This window comes from Phodopus roborovskii, unplaced genomic scaffold (assembly GCF_943737965.1).
Source record: "Phodopus roborovskii unplaced genomic scaffold, PHOROB, whole genome shotgun sequence".
Lineage (NCBI taxonomy): Eukaryota > Metazoa > Chordata > Mammalia > Rodentia > Cricetidae > Phodopus > Phodopus roborovskii.
In genome coordinates, this window is record NW_026125397.1 from 6,910,329 (window position 1) to 6,923,631 (window position 13,303).

General features: G+C 42.7%; 1 protein-coding gene across 1 annotated transcript; it reads right to left on the bottom strand.

Moving 5' to 3' along the window:
* Positions 1-539: 539 nt before the first annotated feature.
* Arg1 (arginase 1) lies at positions 540-12,618 on the bottom strand. The gene is made up of 8 exons (XM_051175401.1): positions 12,543-12,618; positions 7,374-7,446; positions 5,335-5,509; positions 3,692-3,851; positions 2,092-2,186; positions 1,684-1,788; positions 1,357-1,493; positions 540-1,118 (listed from the first exon to the last, which is right to left on the bottom strand). Exons 1-8 carry the CDS (start codon positions 12,597-12,599, stop codon positions 949-951), a joined length of 972 nt encoding a protein of 323 aa, XP_051031358.1. The 5' UTR covers positions 12,600-12,618; the 3' UTR covers positions 540-948.
* Between the last annotated feature and the right edge of the window lie 685 nt (positions 12,619-13,303).

The following is a 13,303-nucleotide window of genomic DNA, read 5'->3' on the forward strand; positions in this document are numbered from 1 at the left end:
TTTGCTGGTACCTGCACAACAGGTATTAAAATATCAATGTTGTATTTGCTTAGAAAAAGAAAGTGTCTACTACCAGTGAGCTTGGAAATTGCCTAAGCCCGTGGTTATCCATTTTACAGGTAAGATAAACCAACTCTTTTCATTTTTTATTTTCTTGCTTTTTTTTTTTTTTTTTTTCTTAATTTTAAGTGCATTGGTGTTTTGCCAAGGGTGTTAGGTCCCCTGGAACTGGACTTACAGACCATTGTGAATGGCCATGTGGGTGCTGGGAATTGAACCTGGGTACTCTGGAAGAACAGTCAGTGTTCAACCCCTGAGCCATCGCGCCAGTCCCAAAAACCAACTTCCAGTGGTTTCAAAGACTTAACGCTATTTTAGGGATGATTATCTCTATGCCTTGTAGGAATCTTTACAATGATTTTAAGAAGGGTGTGTGTGTGTGTGTGTGTGTGTGTGTGTGTGTGTGTGTTATGTACATGTGTGGTACATTATAAACATGAGTAAATATGGTGCATGTATTTGGAAAGATGTAGACAACAGAATTTTATAATGAATTTATTACAAAAAAATCACATCTTTTGAACAACATGTACACAGTTACCTAACTCCCTTTGGACATCTTTGTTCACAACTGTCCTAAGGCCCACTCTAGTGAATTGGCACTTACATCGATGTGTATTTTAAATGCTGGAGCATCTTTAATTGGGAATTAATTTATACTGCTTTTTAAGGGTAAACTTCTGCTTAAAGTAGGAATACATATGTCCTAATTTCTGTATGTCCTAATTTCATAGCTGTTCAAATTTCTACACCCTGAGTTTCATACCATAAAGGTATTGGTGGAATCCTTACTGGGGGAAAATTCCTGAAAGAAGGAGCTCTTGGAGAACTTGCTTTGGTCTACTGGATTTGCTTTCATGTATCAGCTTTCATGTGACACATCCACATTTACTTAGGTGGGTTAAGGTAGTCAACCCCTGGCTTGTGATTACCCTCCCGAGAAGTCCCAAAGCAAGACAAGGTCAATGCTACAGCTGTGTTCACTGTACGAGTCACCTCTTCTGGTGTCTTCCCCAGAGTTGGGTTTACTTCCATGATATCCAGTCCCGAGAGTAGCCCTACAACAAAAAATAGAGTTGATATAGTTGATGAAAGTAAGTGACATTTTAAAATCTGTGACAACTGGTTCCAAAATATATATCTAGTGGAGAAGAGATGGGAACCAACAGAAAACACATGTATTACATCACGTGATGGGCATCCTGGAAGTACCAACAAGCTTGCTTTTAGGTCAGAGAGGCCCACTTACACAGTAGCCAAGTGTACAGCTGTGTCTTCACTGTCTCTTTTCCCTACCTGTCCTGTAAACTTCTTCTGTGATGTAGAGACCTTCTCTATAAGATAGGCCTCCAACGACAGGTGTGCCAGTAGCTGGTGTGAACGCTGGGTCCAGTCCATCAACATCAAAACTCAGGTGGATGGACCTTTTCTTTCTTTTAAGAAATAAGAAAGGCTTTCTGTTAAGAGTGCTAGTTTAGGAGTCAGTAAGCAAAGATAGGTCTTATCCTGCTTTATAAAAACAACTCATGAAAATCCCTTTAGCCCTAAACTTTTTTAACCACATGTGCAGATAAGACTCAGTAGGAGGCCTTGGCTACACACATGCACACAAAAGCTCCATACCTTCCTAGTAGATAGCTGAATGTCTCTTCCATCACCTTGCCAATTCCCAGTTTATCCACTTCAGTCATTGAGAAATACTTAATTCCCAGAGTTTTTATAATATAGCTATAAAAGAACAGATTTAAGTTAATCTCCAGTTAATAAGGCTGATTTTTCTTATGTTCTCTTTGGTGGAAAGATTACTATAATAAGTCCTGTGAACTGTTATATATGCACATAGTTGTATTTTAAGTCTAAATCTTTATAAATTGCCTGAGTAATACCTATGTGTATAAGTGGAAATACATGCATGTGCTTATGTAGTTGTATACATATACATGTATACATAGTGACAATTTAAAATACCCTCTTAAGATTTGACCAGTAAAGTATACCTAGCATATAAAAAAGAACATGAATTAAACTTACTGTTCCCCGGGGTCCACATCTCGCAAGCCGATGTACACTATATCCTTGGCAGATATGCAGGGAGTCACCCAGGAGAATCCTGGTACATCAGGGAACTAAGACAACAGCATTTCCTTTTAGACAAATATATTTCTCTTGTAGAGATTTGCATTTAATGTTGAGCACCCTTGGTTGAATATATCTAACATTTAGAGGATAGATTTAGAAGTGACTTTAAAATAGTGTGAAATTAGGAAGGGTACCTGCCTCCCTTTGTATACTCTTGATTGCTTTGGCCTCAACAGCTTTGCCCTGTAGCCTAGCTTCACTGTGGGCTCTTGTCGGTAGTGTCATGCCCCGCGCCCCATTTCTGCAGTGCTCAGATTCTTTCCCAGGACTCTAAGACCAAGGAATGTGTGCTTCTTCCACTTTAGTAGCTCCCATCTTTCCTTCCCTTTCTCAAAAGGACCTAATCCGGAATTTTAAAGAAGTTTCTCAGGAATGGGGAGGGGTTCTTTCTTTTGAGGCTCAGATGAATGCTTCTCAAAGTAGAGATCTGAAGCCACCGAAACCCAGGCATACTGGCACATTCCTGTCTTAGCACACAGAAGGCAGGCAGAAAGTTCAAGTTCAAGCCTAGCCTCAACCACCTAGCAAGACTCTATTGCCAAAAAAAAAAAAAAAAAAAAAAAAAGTAATCTGCATGCTGCATGGCTTCTGCATGCTCTTCTGACTAGGCTCTGATGTGAAGGAATCATTTAGTAAAAAAGGAAAAACCTGTAACATGCAGATAGAGGTACGAGCTAGGAGACCTGTTTGCCTTGCGTTATAATAACTGGGCATGATTCTGGGCAAGTTGTCTATCCTCTGAATCTCTGCAGACCTGTTTAGAAAGCGTTAGTTTGCCCATCTCCTCAGAAAGGTAGTTTAAGAAGCCAAAGAGACAAGGTATGGTGGAGCACTCCTTTAATCCCAGCACTGGGGAGTTTGAGGCCAGCCTAGTCCACAAAGCAAGTTCCAGGTATGTTACATAGAGAAACCCTGTCTTGGAATCCCCCACCTCCACCCCCCCAAAAAAGAACGAATCCAAATAGCAGTTAGCCCTTTACATACATGTTTCCACCAGCCACGGATTGACCAGTCACAGATTGACCAGCCACGGATTGACCAGTCACAGATTGACCAGCCACAGATTGACCAGCCATGGATTGAGGATGTATTTAAGCCTGCACTGGTTTGGTCTGCATTGAACATATACAAGCTTTCCCCCTAGACAATACCATTGGAACTCTGTTTCCATAACATTTATATTGCATTTGGTAATATAAATGATCTAGAGCTGGTCTGAAGTATTTGAGAGGACCCACATACGTTATGTGCAACATGTGTTATTGTTTGTTATCTGTGAAGTCAGCAACCACTCATGGATACAGAGGGATAACTCCAGATGGAATTGGTTTGCAATCTGTCTAGTGAGAGCCTTCCTACCTTTATCAACTTGCCTTTTGTTTATTTACTACAGAGAGGATAGCTTGAATAAAAGGCAGGAAGGCACTCCTGTTTGCTTTCTACCTCCTAAACTACTACAGAGTTCTTTCATATCAGCTAAGGAGCATCTTACCTTTCCTTTCAGTTCCTTCAGGAGAAAAGACACAGGTTGTCCATGCAAATTCCCAGAGTTGGTTGTCAGTGGAGTGTTGATATCGGTGTGAGCATCCACCCAAATGACACATAGGTCAGGGTGGACCCTGGCATGGCCAGAGATGCTTCCAACTGCCATACTGCAGGCGAGGGAGGAAAGTCTGTGTTAACATCAAGCTTACAATGTCGTCACACACATCATATTGTTAGCTCATATACTGTGCCTTTAAGTCCATTTAGCCTCTGCATAGACCTTAAGGGTGTTGATTAAACCACTGAAACAATAGAGAAGGGGTAGCTGTCACCAGTTAGTTACCTTGATGGCGTCACTAAGAGAGATACGGACTCTCTTTAGTCCTTAGGGTTGAACTGGCTCCTTTTTGGGGCTCTCGTGTGAAGTGCTCTTTGTGTTCAATTATAACAGTCTTTCATCTCTTTGTCAAAAGTCAGCACTCTTATAATCAGGGAGAATCGCTAGGAAGTTCATTTGTTCCCTACAGCCAGTGTCTGTCTGTCCGATCAGTCCTCAGCTCCTCTACTTTAGCTGCCTACTCCTCTCTCCGCTCAAGGCCCCTTTCTCATCAGCTCAAGAGACAAAAACCCATCCCCAACTCCTCGTGACTCGCCATTAGGCCAGCATGGGAGAGCTAAGTGATACCTTGCACAGAAGGCTTTACTAGGGCAGACATAGGATGCCTATGCCATCACACTTGTAAACATGTAAATACCACTCAGTGCCATGAGCATCCATATTCTAAAAGTGAAAAGGATCCATGCCCTCATGCCCAAGTATTGCTTATTCATTTGGCTTATTCAGTCTGCTGTTACTGTACTCTTAACATCCCGACTTCCAGGGTCTCCACTTAGAACTCTAAGGGGGGGAAGCAAGCCCAGTTGAAACTGCAGCTTTGTCATAGAAGCCCAGTTCCCAGGTGCCAGTGAGGTGATGAGTGCAGGAGGGGACTGTCCTCACTCACTCCAGCTCATCAGGGCACGACAACAGTCAACTGGCTCCAGGCACAAAACTGCTCTTTGTTTTGGAAAATGTAACACTAATGTCTGCAATATGAATATGCATATAGATAATGGATAATGGGTGTGGGTATGGGTGTAGGTACACACAGTAGCATCATTCCATGATGAAAATTGTTCAGGAGGCAAAAATAATACTTTTGTACATCCTAGGTAGACACATAAGGAAATCTAAACTTGGTGTAGAACAGAACTTGAGAAATGGCACAAAAATAATTGTTAAACTGGCCACGTGTCCATGCATGTTCTTTTAGAAGTTTTAGAGTACTTTTATAATGGAAAGCACACATTTCTAAATTGTTCACCTGTATCGCCAGGAATCAAGTCAAATAAACTATGGCTTTGCCCAGTGGCTAATCAATATAAAACTTAAGGCTATGCTTAAATGCACAGGTGGCATAATGGATAAAGATATTTAAAGACTTCAAGTAGAGCTTGGTCTGTGTTTCCATAATAGACTAACCCGTACAGCATCTCTAAAGGCAAAACATACAAAATGTCCTTCAATGCTTTCTTGTCTGCATTTCCCTTTTCTTGGGTCTCTTTATGTCTTTTGTGCCCAACCCCCAGGAATGTAGACATTCACAAGACCTGTGGTCTCCACCCAACACCACAGTCACTCTTCCGTCCTTCTGGGCCTCTGCCACCACAGCAGCCAGCTGCTCATTGGCTTTTCCCACAGATCTTGGGTTCTTCACAATTTGAAAGGAGCTGTCATTAGGGACATCAGCAAAGGCCAGGTCCCCATAGTCTTTCACATCATACTCTGCAATTAAAAATTTGATGTTACTAAATGGAAACAGATTGCAAAACGGCCCTCTAGCTATCATCTCACTCTGGTGTTTGCCAAGTACCAGGGCCTCCCTATTTCCTGAATCGATCCATGGAGATGGATGCTGAAAAACAACAAGGAGAACTTTGTGGTCTTGATCCAATAGGGAACAGCATCTTGTTCCATGCTCTGCCCCTCAGCCCCAACCCCCCCCATGCATGTGTGTGTATACATGTATGTTAAATGCTTTTGGTCTTTCTGTAATAAGCATGTTTGGTTTTTAAATAAGTATTTTATATATCTCAAATAAAATACGTCGGAATTATTAACATTCAGCAATGAGATGCACTAGCTAGCATTTTCTAAGGTCCTGACCCCACTTCAAGTGTCCTGGTTTCCACCCACTTTGTCACGCGCTGGAACCCACACCCACTTCCCATACCTTACCCACCGTGTGTGCTGAAAATGTAAATGCTGTGTGTGATTAGCACCAAACCTCCCAGATCAGAGAGTCCAGGAAATGCAAGCTTTGCTGTTACCCTTTTTCACATTTAAAAAAAGTGCAGGAAATCTAATGTTGTAAAAACCCTGACATGAGTTTCTAAACGGCAGAGCATCCCGTAGCTCTGTGATACAGGACCTGCTCAGTGTTCTGAACTAGCCATTGCCGAAGTATTCATTATATCTCTGTGTACTTAAAATTTAGCAGCACATTCAAGACCTTTCACCTGTTACAATATGTAATCATTTATTCTAGTTACTAAGGACAAGGCAACATCCTTGGGCTTTCTGTTCTCCAATGAGTGAGCCCTCCTACGTCTTCCCTCCATCCCTGCCTCCCTCCCTTCTCCCTTCCTCTTCTTCCTCCCCGCCTCCTTCCATACCCCTTCATGCCCTAGCTCCATTCACGTCCTCACTTCCTTTCCAGCTTGATGAAGCAATGTTTATCCATTAAAACTCATCATTCTGAATGTACAGGCCATCAAGTATGGGAAATAGCTACAATCTTGTTTACACCATCAAGTAAACACTTCCGTTCCTCCATAGGCAATGCCTGTCCCAACCCCCAACGACTGTTGATTATTTATTTATGTTTCGGTCTTCCTAGAACCTCGCACAAACTGAGTCATGTGGTCATCCGTGTCCAGCCTCTCTCACTTAGCATGCTATTGCTGAGACCCATCAGTGACGTTGTCTGTGCTGCAGTCTGATCCTTGCGTTGCCCCTGCGTGGATACACCACTTTATTTTACCCGTTAATCAGTTGGCGTACTTCTTTGTTTCCATCGTTTATTATTATGCTGCTGTTACTTGTTCAAGTGCAGGTCTTGTATGTTGACCAAACTATCAGATGCTTTCTAAATTGATTGTGTCGTTTTACTTTTCGATGGAAATGCATGCAGGTTCTAGTTGTCCCCACCTCACCAGCGCTTCGCCACATGCATGTCCACACGCATGCACACTAGCTGCAGTTATTGTTTCTGTTATTATTACTGTTTCGTTTTACTTTCACAAGTAGGGATCCTCTTGCAATATATTTTAAGATGTATTTCTTGCAGCTTTTATTTTTCATTTTCAATCCCCCCAGCTCCCTTATTATCCACCCAAACCTTTTTCTTGTATCATACATCTTTTTGTACAATACTTTGGCCAGAAAAATCAAACCAAGTAAGGAAATGGGCATACTTGCCAGGCCCTACTTCCATTGAACATGGTTCTAATGATTAAAAAAAAAAAAAAAAAAAAAAAAAAACCTGATTCAGTAGTGTCACTGTGGATATACCATCCTTCCTTAGAAGCCTCTCCTTCCTTCAGGGTGAGGGGGATGTTACCTGATCATCTTTCAACCTTAAAATTACCTGTCTCTTTAAGTTTCTCCACCAGACCAGCATTCCTCAGTGCCTTGGGGCCTTTCTCTACCCCTCCTCGAGGCTGGACAATGCAAAAAGAACAGCACTTCAGTCATGACTTCAACTACCCAGTGTCCACAAGAGAAAATCCCGCCTTATTTTATCGACTGAATCATTAACCATCAGTTTTTCAGCTCCCACACATCCAGGACCTTCCATTTTCCCACCTAATCTTCACGCTATTGTGGAAAGAATTGCACCTATGCCAAACACAAGGGACTAGGACCAGAGTCATTTTAATCCTGGCAAATAGCAAACGAGTGATGGAACTAGCTTTGTAAATTGGTCTTGGAATTCCAAACCATGCTTGCCTCTTCCCAGCATGCTATGCTGTCCACAGAATAAACACAAGTTCTGTGTAAAACGGTTAAATTTGAACATTCAGTCACAACTTTTGAACACAGGTGATTGTTTCAATACTGATACGAAAACAGGATGCTTTTAATTGAGTCTGGAACAGGGTGCGCCATAAATGCTGGCTACAACATATGATCTTTGGGCTGGGTCTTGCAACACCAGTAGATGGTCAGGAAAGGTGACCGGGTGATGGAGAAACGTTGCTATTAGGGAAAATCTAGGGCAAAGGCATCATCAAGCTAAGAGTATGGCCTGAAAAGACCTCCATGCAAATCAACCTACTTGACCTGTATCTGAATGAGTAACAGCAGTATTTATAATAAGAAAAAACAAAACAATAAAGTACCCTATCTGGTAAAAGGAGGTTAGTTTAGGACTCTTAGGAGAAACCAGGCAAAAAATTGTCAGCCGAGACATGAAACCATGAAGACCAGCATAGTAATTTCAAATTCTGACCTGTTTAAAGCTGATGTGAGGAACCATGCCTTGCTCAGATAACATCCAGGGAGCTAGCTATCTTTCTCTGAAAAAAATTCTTCAGCCTTGTGGCTGATAGAAGTCTAAAGAAATAACACTTTTTGTGTCTTTCTGATCTTCATTTCAAACACGGTAAGACACACACAATTTTTTTTAAAGACTCACAGGAACTGATCTTGGCCAGGAGATTGGTGTCAAAAGTCATATGTGTTTATGGTAAGGATTGGGACTGTAACCCTAAACTAAGCAAATACTTCTTCTCTGGTCAAATGACAGATGATCCTCCCCGGATGCTAGGCAAACCCTGGTGTCAAATTTCTACCGCTTGAACACTTTGTCTAACATGGTTCTGTTCCTTTACATCTCATAAATTGTTTTAAATCTCATTTTTCAATTGAGGTGTACTATGTGTATATTTTCATGAGGTTTAGAATGATGTCTAGATCCATGTAGACACTGGTAATATACCCAGCACTTTAAACGCTTATAATTTCTTTGTAATAAGAATATTAAAAATCGTCTCTGTTTTGGTGTTGCAGAGTGCAGTGTTCTCTCTCTCTCTCTCCTCTCTCCCTCTCCCTGTCTCTCTCTGTCTCTGTCTCTGTGTGTGTGTGTGTGTGTGTGTGTGTGAATGTGTAGGTGAACCATGCATATTTGTGTGTGTGCAGACCAGAAGACAAACTCAAGATGTCATTCCATCAGGCATAATGGTGCACACTTTTAATCTCACCATTTTGAAGGGTGAGACAGATGTGATCTAGGCCATCCTGATTTTAGCTCCATATATATATATATATATATATACATATATATATATATATATATATATATATATATATATATATATATAAAGAAAGAGAGAGGAACAAAGAGTATTAGCTCAAAGCCATCCAATGCTACATAGTGAAACTCCATCTCAAAAAAAAAAAAATCCATAGGGCAGACTCTGTCTAGCCCTTTAATAAATGCCCCAAGTGTGTGTGGTGGTTCTCTCTCTCACTAGCCTGGAATAACCAAGTGGGCTGGCCTGGCTAGCCCGTGAGCCAGAGTTTCAACTGTCTCTACCTTCCCAGCCCTGGGAAGACATACATCACCAGATCCAGGTATTTTGTTTTTGGTTTTTTTGTTTGTTTGTTTTTATTTTGTTAAGACAGATTTGGGGACTTAAGTTCTTATGCCTGATTCCTAACTATACTCATCATGGGTTCTATTGACTTATAGTTTCATATCCTTTGGTCTTACTGTCAGATTTCAACCTAAATGTTTTTACCAGTGGAGCATTGTGTGTTGCAGTGGAGGACTGACATATCGTGGTACCCAAACTACAATTAATATGACTCACAGGTCTTTCCCATTCTCCTCTCCAGGCTTCAGAGCATCCCTATATAGACCTCTCAATTGATGCTGTATTTGCTATGACCATTAGTAAGTTTCTCCGTGGAATGATTGGGGTTTCTTTTTGTCTTGTTAATACATGTTCTCATTTAGCCCAGGCTAGCCTCAAACTCACTACATATCTAAAGATGACCTTGAACTTCAGATCCTCATCCCTCTAACTCCTCAGTGTGGGGATTACAAGGGTGTGTCACCATATTCAGTTAATGGAGGGGGGGGGGCGTCTAACCTAGGATTTTAGGATTTTGTACCATCAAGCTTGTGACCCTTCTGCCAACCACATCCATATCCCCTCACAATGACATTTTCTAACATTCCATTGTATTTCTTTGATTAAAACAAACAACTTCTCATAATTGCTGTATGCTCATAGTTTCATTTCTTTGCCCACTTTGGAAATTGCTTCATCAGCAAGACTGACTATTGAATGGGTCATGTCTAGCCCCTAACTGGCCACAAGGCAAAGATTTGCTATAGAGCTGAGCCTTCTAAATCAGCATCAGTGCAGACCAGGGGCACAAGCTTTGAAAGCAACATTCCTGTCTGAAAGTGCACAGTGAAGGTTCCATGGCTATGAGTAAAGTAGCAGATTACTCTATGCCTTCTACTTGTGGGTCGCATATTAGATATTTACACTACAATTCCTAACAGTAGCAAAATTAAAGTTAGGAAGTAGCAACAAAATAATTTTGTTGCTGGGTGTCGCCACAACATAAGGAACCACATTAAAGGGTCACAGCATTAGGAACGTTGAGAATCATTGCAAGCCTTAATTAACTCAGTCATACGATGAAAACAATAGCTTGCTACCTCATCTTTATTCACTGTCTTGGAATGAGGCGAGGCAGAGAATGGGGCTCTTTCTAAACTTCTAACCACTTCCCTCTGACCTTCTCCTTTTTTCCAGCATGTCAAACTTCTACTGCATTTAGGAATGCCAAATGCACATACATGCTGGCAGCTCCACCCTCCGACACATGGCTTACAACCGGGCACTCTATTTCTACCCTTACAGTCTTAAGACAATGAGCTGCAGACTCGCACCCACGTTGAAGGAGAATCTCTGACAGAGGAAGTTTCTAAGAATGGGACAGTGCAGCACATGGCATTTTTCCATATTATCCCCTAGGAGGGCCTTGACCGTGGCGATCAGCTCTCAAACCCAGAGGCCAAGGTATGTCTCCCTTCCTCCCTTCCTCCCTTCCTCCCTTCCTCCCTTCCTCCCTTCCTCCCTCCCTCCCTTCCTCCCTCCCTCCTTCCCTTCCTACTTCCCTCCCTTTCTTCCTTCCCAAGAAAGGTTTCCATGAAATCCAATTTGGCTTTGAACTCACTACCTCCCTAGTGCATAAGCTACTATGCCCAGTCCCTCCCTCCCTCCCTCCCTCCCTCCCTCCCTCCCTCCCTCCCTCCCTTCCTTCCTTCCTTCTGTCCTTCCTCTTCTGTGTGCCTCCTTCTCCCCACCCCTCCTTTTTTTCTTTGTCTTTTTCAAGTCTGTGTTACAAACCATTCCAACAGTAGCTGTAGGGCTGGAGACATGGCTGGGCCATTTAGAACGCATGCTGTTCTTGCAGAGATGAATATACACACAATTAAAAAGAATAGTAAAATCCTTAAAACCTAAAGAACAGGTGAGCATACTATGGATTTTAAAAAAGGTTTTCTTCGTTTTTTGTGTGGGATGGGTGGGTAGGGGGTGGAGGGTGCTCACACAGGTCAGAAGAGAGTATGGCTCTCCTGGAGCTTGAGTTGTCGGCAGCTGTGAACCACAGCAGCTGCAGGTGCTGGGAACTGAACCCTGGTCTTTCTGAAGAGTAGTAGCAAGTGGTACTTAACCACTGAGCCATTTCCCCAGACCCATGTGGAATATATATCAATGGAATACCCCCATGTTCTGGTGCTCTGGGAGTGTTCTTGGGCGGGGTTTCCAGGGAGGGTGAAGGGCTGTTTACTGACAGCCTCCCCCTGGGCCTCCACCCTCTAACCTCCCACCATTTGTATTGGGGTTTGACAGAGAGCCAGTGTGCACCTTCACCTTGAGGCTTCACAATTTAAAAGGCTGTCTAGATTCTAAAAGCAGGAGGAAGACCCATTTACAAACAAGGGGACTGCGGGAGTTAGAACCCACCGAGTCTCTTGTTTGACCTGCACTTTTTTCCTCCTTCCTTTTAAACACAGGCCATGTTGAGTCTAAGGCGTTCCGTTGTCTCACTACAATGAGCAGAATGAGTGTATCCAAGCTGGGGGCAGGGTGGGGGTGGGGCAGGGCTCATTTAGGCACCGGTACTTGTATGATTCACACTTAGGTGGTCTACGCAACTGGACATTAATAGAGCCAGTCATCCTGACAGGGGTGCCACCTTGAAGTATTCTGTACTTGTCCTCTCTCTTTGAAGAGCCATGTAAAGGCTCCCTAACTTAAGATTATCAAAGCTCCAAATAGCATAAATTCTTCACAAACTGGCAAAAGCTATTATTTAAGCTATCCAAATTTTAAAAAGTCTGAAGGTCTGCCACCAGCCCATTACGTTTCTCGAGGCATTAACGGTGTAAACAGACCAATGTGTGTTCTCACAGTCTCTGTACTCAGAAGACAATGAAAACATCGAGGACCACAGCAACAAGCCAAGAAGCTACAGTGCAGACGCGGGTGATCTCCACCCAGATGAATTTGCTCTAGCACAGTCATGACTCAGACTGAAATGTCAGGAGCCAGAAGAGGAAGTGGGTTTCAGGTACGCCTTGCTACCCAGTGGCGAGAAGACTTGAGTGCACACAGCCAGGGACCAGATGGTACTGGGAAACTTACAGCCAGATGGCAATGCCCAGCAAGTGTTAAAATGAAACATTTGCCAGTAAGTTCCAGGCATTCAAAGGCAGGCTCGCACTCACCTGTCCCTTGGAGAAAGGAGCCCCGATAATCCCTATGGGCTTTGGCTTGGAGCTCATGCTGGATTCCTTCTGCTGCACCGGTACTGTCCAGCTGCTCGCCACCAGCTGTAACTCTAAAAGACAGAGGGCACATCTTTTTCCCCCCCTTATAAGCGGGTTGGATCTGTTTATCCAGCAGGTGGCTCCGCCTCCTGAGTGGAAGAATGACAAGAGTCAACAGAAACTCCCCATCGGTAGAATCGCCCCGTTCCTCTGAGCCTCTCAGGTCTCTAGTTTAGTGAGCATTATTCATCTGTCCAGTTCACGCCCTTTTGAAAAAGCCAGCTGGATGACATTAATCACTCCTCAGACAGTTGACAATTATGTGTGGTTTCATAACTGCATGTGAAGTACTAGATTCCTAGCCTGTACAACCTCAGAGCAGGGCGCTCACCTTTCCAGGATTTAAGTCCACTGAGGATTGCAAGGTGAGGCAAGAACACAACGGGGTCTCTTACTGCCCTTCACTGAGCATCCTGCGTCAAGACTTCAAGTGCTGGCGGGCACATTTCATGTGTACCAGGTCACACCGTCTGGGAAAGCATGTGGCATTATTATTATTATTATTATTATTATTATTATTATTATTATTACTAGTATTACTAGTATCCTTATTTACTGGAAGGCATCAGTTATTTTCCTAATAACCCAAAGCAGTTCCATTTTTGAAATACAGTGTCCAGGAAAAATCTCATTTTTTGCAATCATGTTATAACCAGAAT